The 20,865-nt window shown below is 47.8% G+C and overlaps 1 protein-coding gene across 7 annotated transcripts in view; it reads right to left on the bottom strand.

Moving 5' to 3' along the window:
• PLEKHA6 (pleckstrin homology domain containing A6) overlaps positions 1-20,865 on the bottom strand; it is a 75,664-nt gene that overhangs the window by 39,109 nt on the left and 15,690 nt on the right. For 4 of the 7 annotated variants that reach the window (XM_049770607.1, XM_049770603.1, XM_049770605.1 and 1 more), the window contains exons 1-3: positions 4,241-4,785; positions 1,274-1,354; positions 464-578 (exon numbers count right to left, since the gene is read on the bottom strand). In XM_049770607.1, the coding sequence (XP_049626564.1) occupies positions 464-578; positions 1,274-1,354; positions 4,241-4,272 (228 nt within the window). In that variant the 5' untranslated portion in view covers positions 4,273-4,785. Of the gene's footprint in view, positions 1-463; positions 579-1,273; positions 1,355-4,240; positions 4,788-20,865 lie in introns of those variants that run through there. The other 3 variants (XM_049770609.1, XM_049770604.1, XM_049770608.1) reach the window with 3 other exon arrangements.

Genomic DNA, 20,865 nt, shown 5'->3' with positions numbered 1-20,865 from the left:
CAGTGATGTCCAGGGATTACTCTTGGCCCTGCACTCAGAAATCATTCCTGGCAGGCTGGGGGACCATATGGGATGCCTAGCATCTAACCGGGTCCCTCCCGGGTCAGCTACATGCAAGGCAAATGCCTTACCGCTGTGCTATTTCTCCGGCCCCAAAGGTGGATCATTTTGGATCCCAGAGATGTTTGCAAAGATCTGGAGCTTTTGGGTTGTCACAGGACAGTACTGTGGGCACGGGGTGGGTAGAAATAAGCCAGGGATGCCACTTTGCAGCACCCATAAATGATACAGCCCTGAGAACTCCCAAGGCTGGAAGCAAATGCACCAAGACTGGTCCCTGGTCTTGTGCCAGCCCCTCCCTCCACCCTTCTCCCTCTGCTCCTCTGGAGTCAGCTCCTGGGAGCCTCTGCAAGGTCCAGGGGGGTCCTGCTGGCAGATTGCCTGGCATATGAGGGTCACTCACCCGGACACTGGGCCTCTCGGCGGAAACCTCGGACACCATGTTGTGGTTGGACAGGTCGCTGTTGGTCGTGGTCACGCGTTTCCCGCCTGCTTTATTGGACATGTCCAAGGTGGATCTGATTTCAAGTGAGCAGCAAAGAAGAAAGAAATGAGTCAGAAGCAAGGCTGGGCAAACAGCCCTCCCTTCCCCACTGATCCACTGTTTCAGCATCAAAGAAACCAATGCTAAAGGTAGCCTATGCCCCGCTACCCTCGGCCCCCCAGAGCTGGCATGAAGCCATCTTGTTGCTCCTCCAAACCCTCTGCCAACACATGCTAACAATTCTGGACATGCTCCTCTTCCCATAAATTTACTTTAGAAACCTCAACCCTAGGACTCTGAAATGCCCTAGGAAAAGCCATGACCTGGTGGACTGAGAGACACCAGGTATGCCCCTGGATGTGCCTGAGCACTACAGGATAGAGGCGCCATTCACCAAAGACCCAAGCAAGCTCTGAGCATGACTGAGCACTGCTGGGAGAGATTCCAGATCTCCAGCACCCCTGAGTATAACCCCCCAAAATCATAATTCACGAGTCCACAGATTATATCCTTGTCTTATATCTTCGCCCACATGGGCCTCAAAGACCCCTCTCGAGCCCTCTTCACTCTATGAGATGCATCAATTTGAGACCGGTTAGCTCTGAGAAGAGAATCTCAAAGCTTCTACAGACCTGAGCCATGTGACCTCCACCCCCTTCCCAGCTTCAGAGCAAAGTGGGACAGGGTCAAAGATGAAAAAGATTCAATGGCCACATGGGGCAAACATACGTTTTCAAGTCAAATTTGTGGTTTTCCTCTGGAATCTGTCCTGTCACTGGGTGCAGAAATGTGTTCCGTCTCTCATGGTGGCTGTGGAGGAAATGCAGGCACTGTGACAAAGTTGACAGGATACAGGTGAGGGAGCTGGGGCCTGTCCCCACAGGATGAAGGGGGCCAGAGGGACACACTGTCACTTGTCAGTGGTGATAGCCTCCCAGGGCCTGAGCAGGGGTGAAGCCCATGGAGCCCATTAGGAGTCCTCTGAGTCAAGACTTTCTGTGTCCCTAGTTACCAGGGATGACCATCTCCCGGATTCACCAGCCCTCAGCTCACTTCCCCCTGCAAACTATAACCTTGAACACTTGCTCTCCTGTTCTTTAGTTTTTGCTTTAAGTTTTATTTTAATTAAATTAATTAACTTTTGTTTTTCTGGCTACACCAAGTGGTGCTTAGGACTTACTACTGGCTCTGTGCTCAGGAATCCCTCCTGGCAGGTTCTGGGGACAATATGGGATGCTGGGGATCAAATCCGGGTCACCGTGTACAAGGCAAGTGCTCTACCCACTGTACTATCACTCCAGTCCTAATTTTTATTTTATTTTTTAACTCTTATGAGGTCTACCTTCAGATGTGCCTAGACCTTGTACTTGGGGCCCCATAAAAGCCAGCTGTGTACTCAACCATTTGCACTCCTAATCAATGAGTCTAACTCCATCTCTTGCTTCACAGGATATGGGAAAAGGCCAGGGGGTGGCTCACAGGGCATAACACAGGTCTGGCACACAGGCCCTGAGTTCAATTCCCAGTGCTACATGACTTCCTTGGGCTCCTGGGCATGCCCCTGGATATGCCTGACAACTGCAGGATAGAGACCCCATGTATCGATAGGCCTAAGGCAAGCACTGAGTGCATGGCTGAGCACTGCTGGGAGAGATTCCAGACCCCCAGCACTCCTGGGTATAATCTCCCCAAAATACATAATTTGCAGCCAGAGGAGCTGGAGCGATAGCACAATGGTAGGTTCTATCCCAGGCATCCCATATGGTCCCCCAAGCTAGGAATGATTTTTGAGCTCCTAGCCAGGAGTAACCCCTGAGCATTACCAGGTGTGACCCCAAAACAAAAACAAACAAAAAAAGATTTGCAGCCATGTCTAATGAGTTCTGGCAAGAATGTTATAGGGGAGACTAAAGCACCCAAACAGAGCAGAGATTGGGGGTAGTACAGGATTAGTTTTAGGATCTGCTTCATTATTCTTGAGAAATACAGGAAGACTCCAGAGCACACTCAGTCGCCCTGAGAAGTAGGCTCAGGTCAGAGCCCAATGAGGCTTGGGCACCCGCAGGACAGGGCTGCATGCTGCTGGGTGGGACCAGCCCAGAACTCGGATGTCTGCAGCACCTTTCATGGACCTTCTCAATGGGGGGACCATATGGGACACCAGGATTCAAACCAACCACCTTTGGTCCTGGATTGGCTGCTTGCAAGGCAAACACCACTGCACTATCTCTCTGGGCCCTGTACCCATTCTGGTCCTTAAACCATCTACTAAAGCCAAAGATAAGAGCTTCCAGATTGAGCCTCACCAGGAGTAATTCCTGCTTATAAAGCTGGAATAACCCCCAAAAGTCTTGTTTTGGCCCCAAATCTAACACACATACACACACACACACACACACACACACACACACACACACACACACACACACTTCTTTTTGTTTGTTTGTTTGTTTGGTTTTTGTTTGTTTGTTTGTTTGTTTTGGGCCACACCTGTTTGATGCTCAGGGGTTACTCCTGGCTAAGCGCTCAGAAACTGCCCCTGGCTTTGGGGACCATATGGGACGCCGGGGGATCGAACCGAGGTCCTTCCTTAGCTAGCGCTTGCAAGGCAGACACCTTACCTCTAGCGCCACCTCGCCGGCCCCCACACCCTTTTCTTAACTCTTGACCTTTTCACCAAACAAATGCAACATGGAAGCAGAGACTAAGTTCCCCAGACTGAAGTGCAAGCTGGGTGCCTGAGTTCGAATCTTGGCACTGCCAGCAGTGACCCCTAACCAGCACCATCAGGCCTGATCTCAAAACTAAAACAAAAATGTGCAACTCAGGCAAAGAGGGTAAGAAATACCACAGATTGATTCTACATTTGAGTTAAAAATTTGGTCAATGCACATTCAGAAATCTTCGTCTGTTGCCAAACATTTCACAACACCCCGGCCCCCTCATTAAGTTATTATGGTTCCAAATGAAATGGAGAAGACTCATGGTTTAAGAAGCCAGGATGAAGATCAGAGTCCCCAAATCAGGGGTTTGAACCTGGATCTTCTATTTAGTACCACAGATCTAGCCCAGTCTCCCAGGCTTTAGCTCTCACCCCCCAGTACCTGGACAATACAATCCCTGCCTCTCAAACTGTCTGTTCTCCCTTCCTTCCCCGTTCCACAAGATCTGACTGCAGGGACCCTCATGAGAAAGGCGGCGGCAATGGTGACCTTGGTCTCTGGCTCTGTCTCCAGTCAAAGTCTGGGGCTCAGGCAGGCAGTGTGTGCCGTGCCAAGGTCTCTGTTTTTCTCCAGTGGCCCTGCCCCCAGGTGTCCTTCTGTTCTGCGTTTGGTCTGAGCTAAGTCTGCTGACACCTTTTCTACAGGCACTGCTTCAGACAGACGGACAGAGGGATGGAGGGACGTGCACTCATGAGCACACACACAGACTGCCGGTGGCCAGCACAGTCCTTCTCTCCCTGCCCCCCACTCCCCTTCCCAGCAACCCCTCCAAATGACGTCCTCTCTCCATCCCTGAACGCGACCCACTTCCAAACACTTCCCCTTCTCGGCACTGCAATGCAGCAGTCACTGACCTAGCTTCGGTGCCTCCACCACCAGGTCACCAGGGCAGGCCCCTTGCTGGAGCCCTAGAGCCTGGGCTCAGTGGCTTGCCTGCTCTCCCTGGCACCCAGAACCCAGAAGTGATCCCTACCTGACCCGCCGATCAGCCCGAAACTTCAACATCCTCTTGGCAGCTCTGGCCCAGAATCAGCAGCCTCGGGGGACCCGGCACCCACCCTGCTCCTAGCATCCTCCAGAAGGTGAGTTCTCCAGTCCGGCTGGGAGTGTGCGGGTCCAAGATACAGGAAAAAGGGGGCGGCGCAGACACAGCCCGTTTGGGCTCGGTTGGACTCCAGCACCAGGCAGGGTGGAGGGGGAGGGTGTCCCGAGATCTGCCCTTCGCTTGTGTGGTAGGTGCCACCCTGCAAAGACCACAGCAGAGCAGCCAAAAGGAGATGCTGTCCTCCCAGCTCAGGTCCCCAAGGAGAAAGGCTGGAGTGGAAGAGCTAGATGCGGATGGAGCAGGTGTGCAACTTCCAGGCAGTCCGACCTCACCGAGCTAAGGACATGGGGAGCAGCGGGCGGAGCTGTCTGGAGCTGCATTGCCATCTCCACGGCAGAAGCACATGCTAGCGGCCTGCAGGCAGACAGCTGCCCCCTCCAGCCCGAGCTGCACTATCTCCTCACCACTTCCCAGGGCCCCTCCTGCCTGAGGCCACAGAGTCAGTCCAAGCGCTTGGCTGCTGGGCTGCCGCTGTGGGCGGGTGGCTGAGATGGATGAAGTGTCCTCTCTCCCCTCAGCCTGCCCAATGCAATGAAAAGGACATGCCCACAGAGTGTCCCATGTACCTCCTGTGGGGAATGGGGTGGGCCAGGGTGAGGAGCAGGTGGGACACAGGGAAGAGGCGTCCTGGGGCCGAGCTGGCAGCCAGACCAGGATTCTAGTAGGAGGGCAACTGAAGAAAAGCTTCCTCTTGAGTTTGTAAGGACGAGGGTAGCAAATGAGCTGGTGCATGCCGGGGGGTGGGGGGTTGGCTGGGGGTCACCCCGTGTTTATTTCTGAAAAATCTTCTCAGCTGCCATATAAGCAATTCCAGCTGGTGACAGTCAGATCTGCTCAGGGCGTGGAGGTTGGCTTTGCTGTCGATTTCCTGAATTATCCGGAGGCTCAAAGAATTCTACCTCTCCTTTTCCAATATCCCCCAGGTCTCAAGGTCCCAGGGGCAACAAGGACCCCTGAAGGTCACCCCTTCATCCCCTGCCTCCAGCACTGGGTGTTTGGGATGCTTCCAGCAAAGGCTTGGCCGCTGCATCTTACTCTGCCCAAATGTTCTTTCTGAAATCAAATGTTATCTCCTCTGCCTTTCAATCATTTCATTTTTGTTTTCAGATGGCACAGTCCCTTCTGACCAATGGAATTCTTTTTAGCAGCCCAGGGCATTCTGGTGCCATCATAGTCTGTTGCTATGGCAATCCTGTGACGTCACAACAGACGGAAGAAAGAGGAGCTAATCTAATTGCCTAAATTTGAGTATAGAACTCAATTGGAACATTGTAATCAGTGTGAGGAAAACCAATGGACATTCTCATTTAACCCAAAAGCAGACAAACGGCCAGACAGACCTGCGCTCCGACTATATTTCTGATCCTAAATGCTGATAGTCAATATATTCAGCCATTCCAGGTGCTTTTTCAAATGCTTTATCCTGCTGATAGGAGATCCCATTAGCAGAGAGCACTCTCACTCCATCCTTATCCAGTTGTTCCTGTTAGTCAGAACTGAGCCCTCCCCTGATGCCTGACTGAGGGACCTATGTGCATAATAGATGATCAATAAATATTTTTGTTGGAAAATTAGTGAAAGAATAAATTAACAAAAGGAACTTCATGCTCTATTAAGGGGGAATAGAGAAGGAATAACATCCATGGTGCTACGAGGTAACCAGGGCCACACCCAGCAATGCTTATAGCACCAACATGTACCAAGGATCAGAGCCCTGCACTTGCTAGTCATGAGCCATATCCTGGCCGTCTGACTCTGCTTTAACCACCTACACTTAGAATTTAAAATTCTATTATCAAGGGCTTCCCTATCTCTGCCCTCTTAAAATTAATTACTTCCTCTCCTCGAGAAAAAGCTCTATCTCTGCCCCCTCATCTTTTCACTCAGTTCCCCTGTCTGGCTCCCCTTTGAATATATAGCTTGGCTTAGCTCCATCTTCATTAGAATCAGAAGAAAATTAAGCTCACTGGCACAGGAGGAGGGGGAGGAGGAACAATGGGAGAATGAGTTTTCTTCCTCTAGAAGCAAAAAATATCCCCTTTCGTTTCCAATTGAGTTCAAGGGCCTCCCCCAACTTTTGCCTCAGATGCAAGTGACATCACATCTCTTCTGCCCAATGCAGCTTGCGAAGCAGAGCAGAGGGAGGCTTACGGGAAATCCTAGCTGGGCTTCTTCTCCGTTACTGCTAAGCTGCCCAGAATAGCAGGTTTCTCTCTCTGATTAAACTTGGGCAAGGACTGAACTGGTGCAGAGCCTTAAGAAAAAGGAACCAGGAGAGACGCTTGGCCGCTTAGAACCTGCTCTTCAACTGGACTTCTGCTCCAGACAAGGTCCCTCAAACAGTAAGGAGACACATTTGCAACAGCAACAGGCACCCCTACCTAGAACGTATGTATCCACTGCATCTTTGGGAACAAGAGTGTGGCCATTGCAAGACTTTCATTCCAGTTTCAATGAGTGGCTGACAATTTCTTTGATCTTTGGTTTTGTTTTGTTTCATTTTTTTCGTTCAATGCAAATGAGGTAACTTCTTTGTCTATAAAATAATAGCTATAAACTTTCAGCAACTATGAAACATTTAATGCATTGGAAAAACAGCTATGATTATTTTGCTTCAAAAGAAATTCAGAAATAGCAGGTTCTGGAGCCACTGAATAAAAAAAGTCATGTGAAGGCTGAGGTAGTCTTGGGGTGGGGAGGCTAGATGTCCAAGAGGACCCACAAAGCCACTGCATCCATGCAGCGCAGTCTCTCATTTGCTGGCACACACACACACCTTCTAGTGTTTGCTAAGATCTTGAGTCTGCATCACCACAGAGATAGTCACAGTCAATCGAGGGGATTATCATGATGAGTCTTTTTCCATCAGGACCCTTGCACATGACACATGCAGCTGTTTTGCCCATAGACACACACATACACCTAGCCCAATGCTCACACTGGGATCAATATTGAACCGGTAGAAAAATATGCCCAACTCCCACCAGCACCTGGCCTACTTGTGAGTAATACTGAGCTGCTCTATTTCCATAGCTCCTGTAAATTTGCTGACAGAGAAGTAATCCTGGCCAGGCCTCCTCATCCTGAGAAGGCCTGGCTTTTGGCATATTTTATCTCATTAGATGGAGAGGACCAAGGGATGAGTGGGAAGGAGGGCTGCCTGGGCCAGTCCTCCCTCTTCCTTCTTCCCCCCAGGGAGCAAATTCCATGCAGGAGCCAGGGAGTATTTCTGCTGCTCACAGAGGAGGGGAAGAAAGGGTGGGGGGGATCTTTGGCTCTTGCTCTGTACCTCCTCTCCTGGATGTCAGCATTATTTGTGGGGAGCATTATCTGTTCCAGCTTTCAGCCCTAATTAAAACTCACTGAGTTTACATTTCCCACAAATCTGGTGGGCCTGATTCCTGGAGCACCCCAGCCATCCCTAGAGTCATTTCTAGCCAAATTCTCCCTCACTTCTCTCCAAAGTCCCACTGTCCTATTGCCATACAAAGAGGGTGAAAATGAGGCCAGAGAGATAATACATTGGGTAGGGCCTTTGCCTTGCACTCAGTTGACTCGGGTTTAAACCATGGCATCCCATAGGGTCCCAGGAAGACTGCCAAGAGAAATTCCTGAGTGCAGAGCCAGGAATAAGCCCTGAGTGTACACACGAGAGGAAAGAAGTGGCCAGAATCTCACAAGCAAGCTTGGAGCACATGAAAGCACACATACCTGGGAAGTGAGACTTACGATGCCACCCTCTTTCCTACTCCATGAGACCTGTCCTCAGCTCACTCCTACCCACCAGGGTTCTGACATGTTTTCCTTCCTAACCGTGGCCAGACAAGGGAAAACCAAGAACTTCTCCTGAGCGCTGCCTCTACCACCAACAGAAAGCAATGGAGCTGGCTCAGGGGCAGGGGCTATAGAGCACAGACCAGGGGCCTGACCCTGAGCCCCCTTCACCCCAGCTTTTCTAGGCTCTGCCGGCCCTCTCCTCTGTTGTGGCTGGGAAGTCCCATTTCTGCTGTGATGAAGAGGAATGATGAAAGCAAAGGAAATCCAGGAGAGTAGTAGCAGGGATGGAACCAAGTACAGCTGAGGACAACCAGAAAGGTGCACAAGGGCCAGGACAAGGTTCAGTGAGAAGTGCTCACTTGCTTGACATATGAGGCTCTGGGTTCAATTCTAATATCCTTCTCAAGCTCAGAGGAGATCATGGATGGGTCAAGAGGACAGCTGTGGTACTGCCAGAACCTCTTTAGCACCTTTCTAGCTTGTTCCTAGTACTATCAGAAGAAGCAACCAGGGACTTGGGGTCTCCGTGTCACTAGACAGGATTGGCCAGTTATGAGCCTTGTTCCCAACTCCAGTGCCACTGCCTCTCCTGCTGCCCAGCCTCTGGGGCCCAAACCTCTTTTCACCCTGATTGGAGCAGCTAGAAGGGCAAGAGCCTGGTTGCATGACTCGGCAGTCACAATTCCTTCCCTAGGGGTGGTGTGGGGTCACTGCTGTCTGAGGGACCAAGAAAAATCTGCTGAGCTAGGCCCAGGCGCCTTCTCAGACATCAACAGCTGGACAGCCTCAACCTCTGAAGGGGAGCTATCTGGGCGGGGATGCAGAGCTGGGGGTGCTTTCTCTGTCTCCCCTGAACTCTTTCCAGGTTGCTGAGTGTCAGGAGAAATTACAAGGGCCAGAAAATTAGGCCTGGCTCTTTTGCATGGCTTCTGTTTGGCTTTGCCGGACCCTGTGATCAGGGCAATGCCTTTCTCCTCTTTGTGTTCCCTCTCTGTGCAGAGAGCAGTGCCAAGGTTAGAACATGGGGTACAGAAGCCCTAAAGGGAAAGACCTCCCCTCCTTCCAGACCTCTAGGCCAGCACTTAGAAGGGACTTTGGTGTTTGGACAGCTAAGGAAAGGCCACTCTAGGGCAGCAGTCCATAAGTAATTCATCCACCAGCAAGGACGCTGGGCGGGAGTCCTGCAGGACCAGGGACTAGCGAGGATCATGCGATGGGGAACCGTGGGCTGCTTGAGAGGCTGGTGGGGCAGTGCTTTAGCCTCCACATCTAGTAAAGAGGAATTTCAGTGGAATTTATGATATGATTTAGACCTATCCTTACTCTGGTGATCTTTGTTTTCTGGAGACAAATGAAAGTCAATAAAATGAAATATTCAGTTTAGACATTGGATAAGTCAATTACCATCCAAAGCTTAGCAGGAAAACTCCTTATAAGTCCCCCTGAGTGATATTCATAGTCTCTCCTTTTCATAGGCACACGTATGTTCAAATATATGTGTGCAGACACACAGCACCACATGCATATGTATTTATACATGTGTACACACATGCATATATATTTACACATGTGTACACACATGCATATATGTGTGTGCGTGCACATGCGATTACTAAGCACCACACACAAACATTTAGATCTGTACTATACACACTGAAGACCTGTGCCCAGGACAGGAGAGGAAGCTGATTCAGATGCAGGGGCGATTTCCATTTTATAAACTGTTCCAAGAGCACAGGAGAAAGCCCCACCTCTCTTTCTCTGTTCTGTGGAGAGCCCACAAATGCTAGTCCCAAGGCACAGAGGAGTCTGCTTACAGCTGGGCTCATGGGAAGGGCAGAGAAGGAGGGGCAGAGAAGCAGCTGGAGGCAGCAAAGGCCATGGGACACTGATTGGTTGAGCAGGGACTAGGGGGCTCTGATCCATCCCAGCAGAGACCCAGGGGCAGCTTCCATCTGCTGGGAGCTGAGGAGAGGGCTGTCCCCCTCCTTTCCTCTAGTCAGCCAGACTCTGATAAGATTGAAAGCAGCAAAAGCTTTGTCTGGGGAAAAGGACAGCAATCAGGCAAGGGCTGGACCCCAAATGCTCCCTGCCCATGGCAAGGGAGGTTGCAGCAAATGTGGGTACCCATGATCCTCTCTAAATCAGAGCACTGCCCGCCTCTGTAGGCTCTTTACAGCAGGCATAAGGGGTCCGGGAATTCCCAGGGCCAGGGGAAGACTAGTTCCTGGATATGTTTACCATCAGGGGTCCACAGAGTCTGAATGCAGCCACTTAGAAGGTTGAGCCTACCCAAGACACTCTGACTTCCTATGCTATAGGCTGCACCATGAGCTCCCCCTGCCAGCACCTGCAAGAGAGAGTAAGCAGGAGCTGAAGGGAAGGAGCTGGAGAACATTTTTAAGACAGTGGAGGGGGGAGGCACTCTGGTTGAGAGGTAAAGTCTCCTTTTACTTATCTCAGTTTACCCCTGTGACAGATAGCAGCAGCACATAGGAGCCAGAGAAGGGGCTTTGCCAAGATCTTGGGTAAAAAAGCACCAAAGGAGAGTGCAGAGCCCAGAACAGTTGCCCAGAAATGAGCTGATGTCCTAATCACCAACAGGAAAGAATCAAAACAAACAGTGCCACCCTCACTGTGGCCTTCCAATTCAGTGGCAGGCAGCTGTTTACATTTTAATAAAAAAGAAATGAAAAGTGCAGTTCCTGACTCACGCTCACCACCGCAGCTTATAGCTGCCACACTGAATACAAGTCATAGAACATCTCCCCACAGCAGAACATACGATAGGCCAGCACAGACAATCACTTTCCAGATCTCGTATTTTGAGATTCTCCAAATGCATGTGTGTGGCACGAGCGAGTACGGGAATAGGGCAGCGAGAGCTTAGCTAAGCTGGAAGAAAGGAAAACTGTTGCCAACAACAAACTGGAGTTGGGACTCAGGGGTAGGGTGCCTGCCTTGCATATATTTGAGCCCCACACTGCCAACATTACAAAGCACCCGGATTGCAGCTCTGCCATGTGTGTGACCCTCAGCAGCTCAACAATGACACCAACAGAAGCAAAGTAAAGAAGGAAAAGTCTGAAATCAAATGGTATGTTTCTCAGTTCAAGCAAACTTAATTGGGATGATCCATAGCTTTGGCACTGACTTCCACTAGGGTTCAACAAGACAAATACAGGAACAGTGAGAAAGTCCTGAAAGTCCCACCCTTTCCCTCAGCGGATCACCTGGATGGAGGAAAAGGAAGAAAGTGGCCTGTGCGGTGTTTGGTGTGAAGTGGCAGGGCCAGCAGGAACTTGCTTTGCTATGACTTGCCTGTAGCTCCCTTGTCCCCACCCTGTCCCCAAAGACTTGGAGCCTGCAGAGGCAGCAGGAAACAATCTGAACAAATAGCCCCTGAAGCGGGTACCAGAGCGTGTCCATTGATAACTTGACCTGGGGAATGGGAGGGGCACTCTATGCCTGGAGCCCAGCAAGAGAGAGGGAAGCAGAGAAGGGCCCTGCCCCCAGGAGCCTGGAAAGAAGCACATGCAGGGAGCCAGGGAACAGCACTACAGAGGAGCAGTGGCACCTGCCTAGCAGGTGAATGTGCCCCACCTGTTCGAACATGCCAGAAGCCTGCATCTGGGAGGAACACACACCATACTCTGCATGGGCAACATGGCTCACTCCTCACCATGGCCCACGTCAGCCAGGGCAGCACCTCGGCTGAAAACCACTGGGGTTGTTTGTCTCCTCTCTCAACAGCACCTCCAAACATCTCTTGCTCCCTGGGACCCTTGGGGGGGGGGTCATACAGGACCACTAAGTTATCTCATCACTGTTCTCCTGAGCATACACAGGAAAGAACTCCTGGCTCAAAGGTGTAAAGTCAATAAATATCTCTGTCCTGGAAACAAACAGGGTCTCATTTTTCACCCCACATGCATGCTGAAGTACTCAGAGTTGGGCCCAGTCAATTCCAACAAAGCCCTGCTGGGTCTGCCAGGCTCAGGGCCCAAAGAGCATAAACATTGAGGACAGCGGTGGGGCGAGGGACCTAGATGTTGAGGCAAAGGCAAAGGTTGAGGCAAAGGGAACCACAGAAATGCAAACCAGGAAGACTGGTTCTGCTTCTTCCCAAATGACATGTTTGCCATAAGGAGTTACGAGTCTGCAGCCTGGAATTCTCTGCACTCCTGGCAGTCCTGTGGGTCTACACCTGCCCCACCTGCCATTGAAGAAGAGCCGGCAATGCTCTGCTGCATCTTCTCCACCTGCCTTCCCTGGCCAGCCCAGAAAATGGGCTCATGAAGCTGGGGTGGGGGCAGCTGCCTGAAGCCGGAGCCCGGAGCCCTCTCTGGAGACAATGGCTGAGAGCAGACCAAGCTGGCTTTGTGCACAGGCTGTCCGTCCACACACAACCATTGTCTCTGATTCAGGACCGACAATGGTTTGTATCTCTGGCTTCTGTGCCAGTCTTTTCCCACCCACCTGCACCAAAACAATCCCTAAGATCTCCTTCTAATAAAGATGGGAAACTCTGGCCTTAGGCTGAGAATTTGCATCTGAGAGGAACAACAAACCACTTTCACAGAAGGAATGGGTCTATTTGTGTTTCCTGTCTTATGCCCCAGACACACAGACACACAGACAGAGAACAGAGAAGTACTCACGCACCACCTCTTCAGTCTGCTGTCCTGTCCCTATGCAGGCAACAACCGATACCCTTCACACTCAGAGAAGGGCAAGGCTTTCTCTTAATACTCACCTAGTCCCTGGTCCCTGGTCCCTGGGGGGTAGCAATCATTAACAGCCACACATGCCTGCTGGCCTTAACCCCATCAGCGCTGGGCAGCCCAGACTGGCTTGTGGACAGCTCGGCCCCTGCCTCCCAGCCCTTGAAAGCAGCAACTGCCCCTTGAAGCTACCCACCTGAGCACTACTGCCGCCTCCCATGTGGAGCAGGAACCCTAAGTCCCACCCAGGCCGCCCCACCTGATTGGAGCTCACTCACAACCAGAGGGCACTGGGCCCTGGCATGGTGCCCAATTGGATGAGCCCACATTATGAAATATTTCCCCGCAGGCCAATGGAGGAGCAGGGTTCTGGGGGAGGGGAGATTTTTATTTATTTCTAAAAGAGAGAGAACAGACAAAGGTAGTGGCTAGTGGCAGCATCCCTAGTTCTGGGATTAGACGTGAGAGAAGTGGGTCTAGGGCATTTCTATGTGGTCACAGGCTGGCTCCTGAGCAAGTTCAGCTGCAGGGTTTCTCCACCTTCCTGCCTCTGCCTCACTCAGAAGTTAGGAGAACAAAGGGAGGAACAATCCTAGATATCAGGTAGAGAACAGAAATAGGGTTCCTTAGATCTACACTAAATATATGTCCACAGGTGGGATTTCTGTATTTCAAAGTTATAGAAATTATCTTTGTACCTTCAGAGGATGCCAATAAAAAGTAGGCGGAAGACTACAGACTCTTTATCAGTTTAAAAATAGATGACAGTCATGGGGAGGTCTAAATCCAGCAGGAAAGTGTCCTGTGTAGGAAGCATGCAAATTTATGCAGATACGTGTAAATGAGCCATTCCAGGCTTTTCAAAGGAAGTTCTTGCCAGTTTTCTAGTGTGAGGGAGGAAGAAGGTAGTTTCTGCACTGGGTATATCAGAGCTTCACTGGAACATTATCACAGATCATAGGGGCTGAAGAGATAGTACAGCAGGTAGTGTATTTGCCTTGCATGCATCTGATTTGGGTTTGAACCCCAAGCACTCCATATGGTCTCCTGTGTACTGCCTGGAGTGATCTCTAAGCACAGAACCAGAAGTAAGCCCTGAGTACTGCTAAGTGTCACCCCAAAATAAATTTTCTTTCAAATTCAGAACATAAAGAACTGAATAAACACACTCACTGACCACATACAATAAATACATAGACCTATACAATATATAGGCAAACACATGCACCCTCTCTTACATACCAGAGCTCCCTTCCTCTTTCAGGTCCCCAAGGGTGATCTGGCTGCTCCACCTCTTGCCAGCCTGGCTCTAGTAGCTGGCACCTCCAGCTAATCACACTGGTTCCTGTTTGTCTCAGTCGTCCAGCCACAATGGCTCAAGACCCTGCCCGAAACCAGCCAGGGGGCCTTATCTTATCTCCAGGCTGCCTTCCAGTGCCCTAATGGCTCAGCGGCCTGGTCTCTTAAAGGGGCAATGCTGCATTTCCACCTGCTCCCTAGACCCTTGAAGCCCAGACTCTCTCAGGAGCACTGCCTATGGACTTCCCAGAAACCCTACTCCCCACACCTTTTCTAGTTTTGCAGGCTATAGGACTGCAGCAGGAATGATTAGTGGCTGGGGAGATGCTAATACTTTAGCAGGCCTTTCTAAGGTTTTGTTATGCAAATCCCCCATACCTACCCATCTGCAGAATTCTGCTGTGTGTGTGTGTGTGTGTGTGTGTGTGTGTGTGTGTGTGTGTGTGTGTGTGCGTCTATCTGTCTCTCATAAAGAAAAAGAAATCACATACTCCAAGCTAAAGAATGTGTGTATCACAAACTGAGGTTTTTGTTTGTTTGTTTGGTTTTTGATTTTTGGGCCACACCCGGTGACGCTCAGGAGTTACTCCTGGTTATGCACTCAGAAATGGCTCCTGGCTTGGAGGACCATATGGGATGCCATGGATCGAACCCAGGTCCATTGTGGGTCAGCCACGTGCAAGGCAAACACCCTATCCTGTGCTATCATTCTGGCCCCTCCATTGTACTTTTTAAGTAACTTCTGTTAGAAGATATTTGCAACCTCTAAATAAAATCAATAAAATAAATAAATAAAATATACATAAAGAATATCCTTAGGGCCCGGAGAGATAGCACAGCAGTGTTTGCCTTGCAAGTAGCCGATCCAAGACCAAAGGTATTTAGTTCAAATCCTGGTGTCCCATATGGTCCCCCGTGCCTGCCAGGAGCTATTTCTGAGCAGACAGCCAGGAGTAACCCCTGAGCACCGCCGGGTGTAGCCCAAAAACAAAAAAACAAAACAAACAAACAAAAAAAGAATATCCTTAAATAAAAATTTAATAAAAATGTCCAAATATCAGGTAATTCAAAGAAGAAGAAATCTTAAATAATGGTCAATAGATACAAGACAAGGTCAAATATACTATTTCAAAGGGCAATGGAAATTAAAATAAGATATAATTCTCAGGCCAAAGAGATGGCATGGAAGTAGGGCTTTTGCCTTGCGTGCAGAAGGACAGTGGTTTGAATTCCGGCATCCCACATGGTCCCCTGAGCCTGCCAGGAGCTATTTCTGAGCTAGAGCCAGGAATAACCCCTGAACGCTGCCAGGTGTGACCCCAAAACAAAACAAAATAATAAAAGATATAATTCTCCCCTGTCTCCCAAGCATAACCTAACTCAGAAACAATTAGGTCTCCTTGTAACAAGTGTTTTTGTTTTTGTTTGGTTTGGTTTGGTTTTTGGGTCACACCTGGCATTGCTCAAGGGTTACTCCTGGCTCTGTGCTCAGAAATCACTCCTGGCTTGGGGGACCATATGGGACACCAGGATTTGAACCACTGTCCATCTTAGATCAGCTATGTACAAGGCAAATGCCCTACCACAGTGCTATCACTCCGGCTCTTCAGTGTTTTAAAAAAGAGAACACTGTGGACACCAATCCAGAAGATCAGTTGCGTCTATACAGACTTAACAATATACATTTTAGGGTTGGAGAGTTAGCACAGCAGTAGGGCATTTGCCTTGAATGAGGCCAACCTGGGACAGACCTGAGTTCGACTCCCAGCATCCCATATGGTCCTCTGAGCCTGCCAGGTGTGATTTCTGAGCACAGAGCCAGGAATAACCCCTAAGCATCACCAGATGTGGTCCGAAAACAAAGCAAACAAACAACAAAAAATATACATGTTTTTACATTTAAAAGTGCTGCTCACAGGACTGGAACTGTAATTTTAAGGTAGCACATGTGTAAAGCCCTCGGTTTCATCCTTTGCACCAAAATAAAATAAAGTTAAAATAAATGAAAAAATATTTCATAAGACTAGGGAGATGGAACAAATAGTTGGACTATATACCTTGCATGTAGGAACCCCAGATTCCCCACTCCTTATCACCCTGCTCTTTGAGCAGAGAGCAGAGAGCCCCAGAGCACCACCAGATATGGCCCATCAAAAAACAAAAATTACCACTTAATATAGCATAAAAGACCAGAACTTTGTAGAGTCAAATTTAGCAAAAACAATGTAAGACCTATATGTTAAAAGCTATAAAATACTGCTGAGAGAAATTAAATAAATAAAATAAAAGGAAAGATATATTGGTTCAGTATTGGGAGTGCTGTTTGTTTATTTTGTTTTGGGCCACACCCAGCAGTACTCAGGACTAAATCCTGTCTCTGCACTCACAGAACTCTCCTTCTGGGGATTGGGTGACCTTATTCAATGCTCTAACTAAACCCAGTTGGGCATGTTCCAGGTTGGGTGTGTGCAAAGCAAAAGGGCTCTACCTGCCTACTATTACGCTGGCCCCTGGAATGTTAAGAAAACAATTATCCACAAACTTTTTTTTTTTTTTTTTTTTTTGGTTTTTGGGCCACACCCGGCGATGCTCAGGGGTTACTCCTGGCTGTCTGCTCAGAAATAGCTCCTGGCAGGCACGGGGGACCATATTGGGACACCAGGATTCGAACCAACCACCTTTGGTCCTGGATCGGCTGCTTGCAAGGCAAACGCCACTGTGCTATCTCTCCGGGCCCCACAAACTTTTTAAACACAACCCTAATAGGTTCCTTGTAAAAAAAAAAAAAAAAAAAAAACTAGTCATGAGATTCATATGAAAACTCAAAAAACATAAAATGACCCAAACACTTTGAAAAAAATAAAAATATAGCACGGAGGTAAGGCATTTGCCTTGCATGCAGAAGGATGGTGGTTTGAATCCCGGCATCTCATATAGTCCCCCAAGCCTGCCAGGAGTGATTTCTGAGCATAGAGCCAAAAGTAACTCCTGAGTGCTGCTGGGTGTGACCCAAACCCCCTCCCCCCAAAAAAAAATTCAGAGTTGAAGAGGTTGTCCATTGATTAAGGCATTTGCATTGCACACAGCAGAGGTCAGTTTAATTTCTGGTACCACACACACATGGTTCCCTGAGTACCACCAGAATTGATCCCTGAGCACTACCAGGAGTAAGCCCTGAGAACAGCTGAAAATATTCAAGAAAAAGAGGGAGGGAGGGAACAAAGGAGGGAGGGAGGAAGGGAGGGAGGCCAGTCTGAGAAACTCAGATTCCTATTATAAAAGCTATAGTCTTGGGCCCAGAGAGATAACAGTGGCGTTTGCCTTGCAAAAAGCCGATCCAGGACCAAAGGTGGTTGGTTGGAATCCTGGTGTCCCATATGGTCCCCCGTGCCTGCCAGGAGCTATTTCTGAGCAGACAGCCAGGAGTAACCCCTGAGCACCACCGGGTGTGGCCCAAAAACAAAACTAAACTAAACTAAACTAAACTAAAAAGCTATAGTCTTGGGGGTGGGGTGGGGAAGCTATAGTCTTCAAGACAATATGATATCAACAGAATGAGAAAAGGAGAGAGAATGAAGCGGAATGGGATGATGAGTGAAACCCTGTAGCAAATAATTAACTATCTGTTGATTTATATGGCAGGAGACACATTTGGGGGTACTTGGGGACTACTCCTGGTTTTGTGCTCAACAGTGACCTCTGGCAGTGTTCAGAAAACAATATGTGGTATCAGAGATTTGAACCAGGGTTGCAACAACCATAGCTATATACAAAGTAAGTGTTTGACTTCCTGTGCTATTTCTCCGTTTCCAAACAATGAACAATTTAGAATATCATTTAGAGGGCCAGAATTTTAAGTCTGTGGTAGAGATAGAGTGACCAGAAGGTCAGCTGACTTTTCATAGATATGTATGGCAATACAATCAATTAATCTTTGATAAAGGAGCAAGAAATGCAAAACAGAGCAAGGAAAGCCTCTTCAACAAGTGGCATTGGGAGAACTGGTCAGCCACTTTCAAAAAAGTGAACTTGGACCTTCATCTAACACCATGCACAAAGGTCAAATCCAAATGTATTAAAGACCTTGATATCAGACCTAGAACCATAATGTATATAGAAAAGATGTAGGTCAAACACTCCATGACATGAGACTAAAGGCATCTTCAAGGAGGAAATACCACCGTCCAAACAAGTGGAAGCAGAGATAAACAAATGGGACTATATTAAAGTGAGAAAATTCTGTACCTCGAAGGAAATAGTGACTAGGATACAAAGGCCACCCACAGAATGGGAGAAACTATTCACCCAATATCCATCAGATAAGGGATAATGTCTAAGAAATACAATATACTTATAGAACTTAACAAGAAAAAAAATTCTTAAAAAAAAGAAAAATATCTAACCTCATCAAAAGTAGGGAGAAGAAATGAACAGCCACTTACTCAAAGAAGAAATACAAATGGCCAAAAGGCACATGAAAAAATCCTCCACTTCACTAATCATCAGGAAGATGCAAATCAAAAAAGCAATAGGTACCATCTCATGCCACAGAGACTGTCACACATCGGAAAAAAAAAACAAGAACAATCAGTACTGGCGGGAATGTGGGGAGAAAGGAACTCTCATTCACTGCTGGTGGGAATGTCATCTAGTCCAGCCTCTATGGAAAACAATATGGAGATTTCTCAAAAAGCTGAAAATTGAGCTCCTATATGACCTAGCTATACCACTCCTAGGGATATACCTTAGGAATACAATAACACAATACAAAAATGCTCTCTGCATGCCTATGTTCATTGCACTCTATTTACAATAGCCAGAATCTAGAAACAACCCAGATGCCCGGCAACAGATAAGTAGCTAAAGAAGCCAGGGATTACTCCTGGCTCTATGCTCAGAAATTGCTCCTGGCAGGCTCAGGGGACCATATGGGATGCTAGGATTTGAACCACCGTCCTTCTGTGTCTAAGGCAAACACCCTACCACTGTGCTATCTTTCCAGCCCCTGGGATACATTTTTTAAAGATATATATGGCAAAAGAAACACAGGATAATACTGGAAGGCAGCTAAATGAGTGGAGGGGGCAGAATTGCATGCAACCTATCAGATAAAGGGCTGATATTCAGATATACAAGGGACTCATAAAGATTCTCCAAACACAAAAGTCTAAAAACCCCATCAAAAAATGGGAAGAGGAAATGAATAGACACTTGTCTGGCGAAGACAACTAATAGCTAACAGGTTCATGAAATGATGATCATTAGGGAAATACAAATTAATATAACAAAGAGATATTATCTCACACCAGTGAGGATAACACACATCAAAAATACTGGGAACAATCTGTCAGTTGCAATGTGATGAAAAGGGAATTCTCATCTACTGCTGATGGGAATGATGCTTGGTCCAACCCTTATGGAAGACAGTATTGAGGATCTCAGGAAACTCAGCATTGAGCTGCCATATAGCCCAGCAATTCCACTTTGGGGTATCTATTACCTGGACAGAAAAACATTCAAAAAGATGTATGCACACCATTATCCATTAAATATTTCACTACAATAGCTAAGAGTTGAAAATCAACTTAGATGTCCAACAACAGATGAGTGGATCATGAACAGATCAACAACAGATGAGTGGTACAATACAATGGAATACTACATTGCCCCAAGGAATGATGCAGTCATACAATTCATTGTAACATGGATGGAACTGGAAGATACCATGTTAAACTAAGTAAGCCAGAAAAAGGAAGATAAGTACAGGATGATATCACTTATATGTAGTATTCAGAATATCTGGATGAGGGAATGCAATGGTTTAAATGGGGTGTTGCCTAGCTCATCTATGGCCCTAGAATATAATGGAAAGGAAAAAAAAGTAGAGTGGAGGGGGAGAGAGACAGATGAAAAATAATAGGGGTAGGAGTCAAAGGGATTCAGGTACATCAGCAGTGTTAAGGACAGAGCTAAATATTCAAACCACAGAGTCAATAGTACTGAAATCATGAGACTCAAACTTCAACAACCAAATTTAAAAAGGTGCCTGTTAAGATGGTAGCTGGGAGGGAAGATATGGGAAAGACCCTAAGAACATTGATGGAGGGAGGTTTGTCAACCTAGTGGTACATTGGTGCTATTGTATGAATAACACATTGAATATCGAAACTTAACTATGTATGTCTAAAACTCAACTATAAATAACTTTGTAAATCGGGGCCGGTGAGGTGGCGCTAGAGGTAAGGTGTCTGCCTTGCAAGCACTAGCCAAGAAAGGACCGCAGTTCGATCCCCTGATGTCCCATATGGTCCCCCCAAGCCAGGGGCAGTTTCTGAGCGCTTAGCCAGGAGTAACCCCTGAGCATCAAACTGGTGTGGCCCGAAAAACCAAAAAAGAAAAAATAAATAACTTTTTAAATCACAGTGCTTTAATTTTTTTAAAAGGGAAGTCATACAATGGGAGGGAATAGCTTTCAGTACTGGAAAAATTATATCTCCATATATCCAAAAGAAACAAAACCAAAAAAAAAAATCATGCAATTGTGGTTCTATCATTAAAAATTAACTCCAGATTTACAAAGACCTAAATTTAGGAGCTAAGTAGACAAGATTTTTGGAAAACAACACAGGAAAAAACCTTAGTGACTTTGGGTTTGGCAAATATTTCTTTTTTTTTTTTCTTTTTGGTTTTTGG

The sequence above is a fragment of the Suncus etruscus genome, chromosome 3 (assembly GCF_024139225.1).
Source record: "Suncus etruscus isolate mSunEtr1 chromosome 3, mSunEtr1.pri.cur, whole genome shotgun sequence".
In the NCBI taxonomy this organism is placed as follows: Eukaryota; Metazoa; Chordata; class Mammalia; order Eulipotyphla; family Soricidae; genus Suncus; species Suncus etruscus.
This window is presented reverse-complemented; position numbering and strand designations above follow the sequence as displayed.